The sequence below is a fragment of the Benincasa hispida genome, chromosome 12, assembly GCF_027475165.1.
Source record: "Benincasa hispida cultivar pf3 chromosome 12, pf3_genome.v1.1, whole genome shotgun sequence".
Taxonomy (NCBI): Eukaryota; Viridiplantae; Streptophyta; class Magnoliopsida; order Cucurbitales; family Cucurbitaceae; genus Benincasa; species Benincasa hispida.
Genome location: NC_143489.1, coordinates 31,922,987 through 31,929,598, shown reverse-complemented (window position 1 = coordinate 31,929,598; position 6,612 = coordinate 31,922,987). Strand labels below are relative to the sequence as shown.

Genomic DNA, 6,612 nt, shown 5'->3' with positions numbered 1-6,612 from the left:
GCACACAATCTTGACTTTTTCACACCTTAAGACTTTAAACTTCTTAATGGGCATTGCCCATCAACATAGGTATTTTCTTGATGGTTATTGCCCGTGAAGAAAGAAGTTTTCTTGATGGCTTTTTATCATCAACAAATCTAAAAATCAAGAATTCACCGTTTTGATGAGCCTTATATATTTTTTCTCAATAAATATATTTTTCTTGATGTGCATGCACATCAAATTAAATACATTTTTGTGTAAAGTGTACTACCATCTCACCATTCCCAAGTCATTAGAGTTTGCTCATCTAAGAGACTGAGGTATGTCTTTAAAAGATATACTTAGGGAATTGATTGATCACCAATTCTCCGTGTAGCAGGAGTGTTCCTGCATCCGAGAGGATTTTCTTCATATTCAGTAGGACAATTTTCATCTTGCAACGAAGACTAGAGCTAAGATACATCGTTTGAGTGATCAGTTCGCTCAAATTGCTGACTCAGTTAGGAGATTGGAGGAATTCAAGTTGAGTGCTATGCCTTCGAGGTTATCGAAGTGTCCCATCATGAGGTAATTTGCTTTGACGACGAGGATGATAACGTGGATCTCTTGCCATGGTTAGCCCCGGACAAGTTCAAAGAAGAAATTCCAAGGGTACAAAAGTCTAGATTCAAGGCAAGACTTGTTGCAAAGGAGTTCACACAAAAGGAAGGGATTAATTGTACAGAGGTCTTTTATCCTATTGTGAAACACACATCCATTAGGCTACTCCTCTCCCTAGTTGTTCAAAAGGACTTGGAGTTAGACCAATTGGATGTGAAGACAACATTCTTACATGGATTGTTAAATGAAACTATCTACATGAAACAACCTCAAGGGTATGTGAAGAAATGAGAAGAAGTCTTGGTGTGTCTACTAAACAAATCAATCTATGGGTTCAAGTAGTCACTAAGGTGGTGGTATGATAGATTTGATGAGGTGATCTCTAAAACGGGATTCAAGAGAAGCTCCTATGATTCATGTGTATACCAACTCTAAAAGCTTCAAAGAACCAGTGTATGTACTCCTTTATGTATATTATTGTTGGCTCAAAGATCCAAAGAAGAGTCGGGACAAGTCAAGGCTCTTTTAAAGAAAGAGTTTGACATGAAAGACCTAGCGGAATCTAGAAGGGTTCTTGGCATTGAAATTGACAGAGATAGAAAGAAAGACAGATTGTATATAAGTCAACCTTAATACTATGGAAAAATACCGAGGTTCAAAATGGATGGTGCTAAGCCTGTTGCACTCCTCTTGGACCTCATTTTAAACTTTCAGTAGTACACAGTTCTAAGAGCACAAATGAGGATCACATTAACCATATGAAGGTTGTTCCCTATTCCTAAGCAGTGAGATCTTAATGTATCTAATGACTTCAACTAGACCAGATCTGTTTTAGATTACAAGTTTAGTCAGTAGATACATGGCCAATCCTGGTAAATGACTTTGGGAAGCAGTTAAATGGATACTAAGGCATCTTTGTTCATCAAAGGAAGCACAGATCTTATACAGACAGAATGACTCCTCCAATGATGAAATGTATGGTTATGTGGATACTAATTATGTAGAGGATCTAGATAGGAGGTGCTCACTATCTGGGTATATTTTCCTATGGGGAAATAATTTAATAAGTTGGAAGGCAAGTTTGAAATCTATTGTGGCCTTATCCATAATAGAAGTTGAGTTTATAGCTCTGTCTGAGGTTGTCAAAGAAGGTTTGTGTCTGAAGGGGTTACTAAACGATTTCGACATAACACAACAAAAGTGAGAAAATATTGTGACAATCAGAGCACAATCTATTTGTCTAAAAATCAATAGTTTCATAGTAGAACCAAACACATTGACATCAAGTACCACTTTATTAGACAAGAGATTGAGAAAGGGGAAGTTGAGGTAGTAAAAATACATACCTCAGACAATGCGACTGATATACTGAACAAGACAGTTTCTCAAACCAAGCTTGGTCGTTGCTTGGAACTCCTTGGGTTCGAGTTACTTGAAAAAGGTTAGCTCAAGATTAGCTAAACAAGTAAAAAGGGAAAAGTTCTCTGGATGTTTACAAAGGTAGTGGTTGTAATAGAAAGAACAGAAGATAAAAATGAAGTTGAAATCAGTTTATCGTTGTCATCTTCTTTCTGTTTTGTTTTTTGTAACCACCAGAGTTTCTTCGTTTAAAATGAGTGCCTATATAAAAGGTGAAAGAATAAGAGAGTAACGACAACTAGAGAGAGAGAGAACAAGGCATTCATTCTGTAAAGAAGTTTAAAGAAGAAGTAATAAAAGAGACCCTCCCTATTTGCACAATGGACGTAGGGCTTTGGCTGAACCACTTAAATACTTGTGTTCTTTCTTTCTCTACGATCATCTAGCTTTTTCTAAAGTATCGTGTACACGATTGTTTAGTTCATCTTGCATCATTTACACGATCGTTTAGCTCAACTTTACATCGTCTAGTTCCTCAAATATCGTCTATACGATCGTCTAGTTCAATTCAACTATTTCCTACACAATCGTCTAGTGCTTCTTAATATCGTTTACATAATTGAACTATCGTCTAGTTCCTTAGAGCTTCATCTACACGATTGAGCTGTATTCAGGTAAACGATTGAAGATTTTTAAAGCTTAAAAGATACAGTCTTCCCTGAGTCTTGTAGTGAAGTTGATCGTTAATACTGAGTAGTTTGGGCCTGCAAATAGGAGAATCATAGTTATATGGAGCCACAACTTAAAAACTTGATATTCAAAATTTGTGCTTTTTCCCACCAAAAAACACGCTTTTTTTTTACATGTTTCCTCCCTCCATGCCCAATTTGATTCCAATCTAATGTCAGGGAAATCCACTTTTATTGTAGTTACTTTTGAAAGTTCATGGATCAAATAGATAGAAATGTCAAAGTTCAAGTGATTAAACTTGTAACTTAACCTAGATTTTTATTATACTTGTTGATAGAAAAAATCGAATAGAGAAAATATAGGAGATCTTCGTGAGCAACAACAATGGATTTGGGATGAGATGATCTGCAAAATAATCAAAAGTGTCTCTACTTTAAACTTCTCTAAATTGGTACATAAATAAATATAGATAGATTGATAGATAAAGGACTAAATTTGAATATTTGAAAAAGTATATAGATATTATACTTTTCAAATAGTAAAACTACTGAAAATATTTTCAAGTATAACAAAATGTTACTCTATGATAAACCACGAAAGATATCATTCACTAATACTATAGATGTCTATCGTGGTTTATCACTGATGGATAGTGAAATTTGGCTATATTTGTAAATAAGTTGGTTCATTTTTCTTTATTGAAAACAACCCTATTATAATAGAACAAGCGATAAATTATAGGAACAAAATGGTTTTTTTATTTTAAAATAATTTCTTGAAAAATTGTAATCTGTTTCTTTATATTTTTCTTAAATTTAAAATGAAATGTAAATCAACCAAGGTTTTACATAATTTTTTAATAAAATATCCAAAATATTTGTTTTTTAACAAAATATCCAAAATTATTTTTTTATATTTATTTAAAAATTGTTTATGCACAAAGAAAAAAAAGTCTAAAATAACAGTTTTGGTCCCTGAACTTTCATGAATGTAAAAATTTAATCCATATACTTTCAAATTTATAACAACACAAACGATGGATTTTAATAAGCAAATGATTTAGCCTTTATACTTTACAATCTGTAATGATTTAGTCTCTATGGTGATAAATTAATTTAACCCAATTTTTTGTACGTAGTATATGATGTAAAATAACTATAAGATATGATAGTAAATTAACTAAGGAAAAAGTACTTTTAATTTTAGTCTTCAAATTTTGAAGAATAGATGCATTTGGTCTTTGAGTTTTCTAAATTTATCTTTTTAGTGAATCTATAAGAGATCTTTTTAGTGTGCAAATTAATGTCATGCTAATATTATTAACCATTCATAAACAATTCATTATTAACCAAAGACCAAAAGCATGACATTAAGTTTGAAATCTTTTTAGTCTTCAAGTATAATTAATTTGCACACTTGATCTCTTGATGATGATATTTGATCTATTAAAGCCGTTTTTCGTTATGCGCAAATTGTGTATATTAGTTATTGTGTATCAATTAGTTAATGAAGGTTATTTTTATTATCATTATGGGAGTTTCACCTAAACTAAATGAAATTTTCAAACATAATCGAAATATTCTTGAAGATTCAACGACTAGAAAGATGATTTTTCCATTAATTAATAACATAATCCCTCCTACGTTGCAAATTATAATACACGCAAGCAAGGACCAAAGTAAAACTTGACAATTTAATGTCATTCCATGAAAGACATTCCAAACTTGTTTTTATTAGTTTTGAAGAGACATACCAATTTAATGCAGTCATACAATAACACAAGGCCACAGCATTGGTTGTCGCATTCGTGGAGGTGGTGGCGGTGGCGGTGGCAGTGGCCTTTCAAGTGCGTCGCGTAGACGGTCGTTGAGGACTTGAATTTCTTCAATGGATTTGTTTTTAAATTCTTGCATTCTCTGTTCTGCTTCAAGTCTTGCTTGTCTTTCACACTCCAATTGTTGTTCAAGCTTGGTTTTCACATCTTGCAACTTGGTCTCAAACTTGAGATTAGAGAACAAGGCATGAGTGTAGGCTTTTCCTCCATTTTGTTGTACAACTCCATTCACCATCTCTATCAATTTCTCTACTTGTTCAACCTTCTTTGTTTCATTCTTGGTCTTGTTATCAAAAACCAAGCAGCGATTCTTGCTTGCGGCTATGATATCCTTCAACCCCATAGGACACTCACGACCCAAGTAATCTTCCAGTGTTTCTTTATTATCTTCGAGTTCGTCCCCTCCGGTGAAGAGGACAATGACAAAATCCACGATCTTTGTTCCAAACAAAGTTTGAAGTGTTTGAAAAGTAGATTTTTCTTCTTTCGAAAATCGAGTCCTCGTTGAAAAAACTAAGATAATTGCATGAATACCTTCTTTTACTAAATCTATGCATTTCACGATTTCTGTTACAATGTATTCTGAACTAACACTTGGATCAAACAATCCTGCAAATGATCATTCAATTACAATATCGGTAATATATTATGTTATATGATTAAATTAAATTTTGGAATTTCACTAGTTATTTGATCAAATTACAAGATTTGAGCAATTCAAATAAAAAATTACGACTCAAATGTGAAATAGAAGAAAATGGAACTTAGATGAGTGTTTTTGGAGCATTAAGGTCATCAATAGAAGTGTTGCAGCAAAAATTTTCGAGATGACAACATCTCAACATTCTTTAGACCTTGATTTATTGTTTTGGACTTTCTTAGCTACTTAATTAAAGTCTCTTTTCATAGGGCAATGACCATTTGTGCATTTATATGTTTAATGCTTTTTATTTTCTAGGTCAGTTAATGTCTATTTTATTGCTTTTAAGTTTATATAGCTTGAGAGAGATATTTGGATTAGACTAATAATTGTATGATTGACCGTAAATCTTCATACGACAGGTTGTCTTAAAGGAGTTTAAATTCGTTGAGTGACTTTAACAATGTGTTTGGAATACATTTTTTAGTATTTAATTTAAAAAATAAATCATTTTGGACAAAATTTGAGTATTTGACAACCATTCAAAATAGCTTTTGAAATGTATTTTAAACAGTTTTTATAAAAAAAATATTTAAATATAAATGAATTTTTAAAAAAATACTTTTTCCTTTAAACAATCCAAATCGGCCCTAAAAAATTTAGGGACTTGTTAGTTTTTATTTCTCAACACGGAAATTGACTGGGTTTGAGAGAGCTTATTAAATACTATGACTTTTTTTACTTTGGTTGATAACATGTTCAATTAAAGTGACTTAATTGATGAAGTAATGTTCTATTGCATGAGGTCTTTCCAAAGTATCTTCTCCAATATTATCTCCAACTTAGATAGGTTTAGGAGTAGATTTAAATTAATTCATTTTCATCTTAAATTGTCAAAATGAGCATAGCCTAATTGACGTAATGTTTGTATATAGTAGCTATGGTACTTAATCAACTAATAATCCAACTTTGAAAAACGATACTCAAACTCAATACACTATATTAAAATTTGATACCATACACTATATTTATTTTTAGTTCATTCATTTTAAAAGTTCAAAAATCAAAATGAACTAAAATTAAAAGTACATAAACCAAAATGAACGTATTAAAACTATAAAATTTAAATGTTTAATTAAGTACTAATTACCAGGACTGTCGATCACATTTATGACCTTGCCATCTTTCCTGACACATGATTGCAACTCAGAAGATCTAGTAATACCAGAAGAACTTGTCCTCGATTTGAATGCTCTTCTTCCAAGAATACTATTTCCAGTTGCACTTTTTCCATTTCCTGTACGACCCACCAATACCAATGTTAGTGGAGAAACAACCTGTTGATTAACCATTTCCCCCTTCCCTTGCCTTTGCGCCATGAATTTACAAGGCTTGGTCTCAATCCAATTAGCGTGTATAATAATGCAATTAATCTATTCTCTTTTATACTCATACACCTACTGCCTAAATGCTCTTGATGTGAAATGTGATAAAAAGTTTTGGAAAT

At 32.2% G+C, this 6,612-nt stretch overlaps 1 protein-coding gene across 2 annotated transcripts; it reads right to left on the bottom strand.

Annotated features, from left to right (window-relative positions):
• Positions 1-2,246: 2,246 nt before the first annotated feature.
• LOC120092867 (immune-associated nucleotide-binding protein 9-like) lies at positions 2,247-6,612 on the bottom strand. Of its 2 annotated transcripts, XM_039051108.2 has the most exons (3): positions 6,256-6,532; positions 4,385-5,074; positions 2,247-2,705 (listed from the first exon to the last, which is right to left on the bottom strand). In XM_039051108.2, exons 1-2 carry the CDS (start codon positions 6,482-6,484, stop codon positions 4,398-4,400), a joined length of 906 nt encoding a protein of 301 aa, XP_038907036.1. In that variant the 5' UTR covers positions 6,485-6,532; the 3' UTR covers positions 2,247-2,705; positions 4,385-4,397. The 2 variants fall into 2 exon arrangements, with proteins under 2 accessions (XP_038907036.1, XP_038907035.1); XM_039051107.2 differs by lacking the exon at positions 2,247-2,705 and having other exon boundaries at positions 4,214-5,074; positions 6,256-6,612.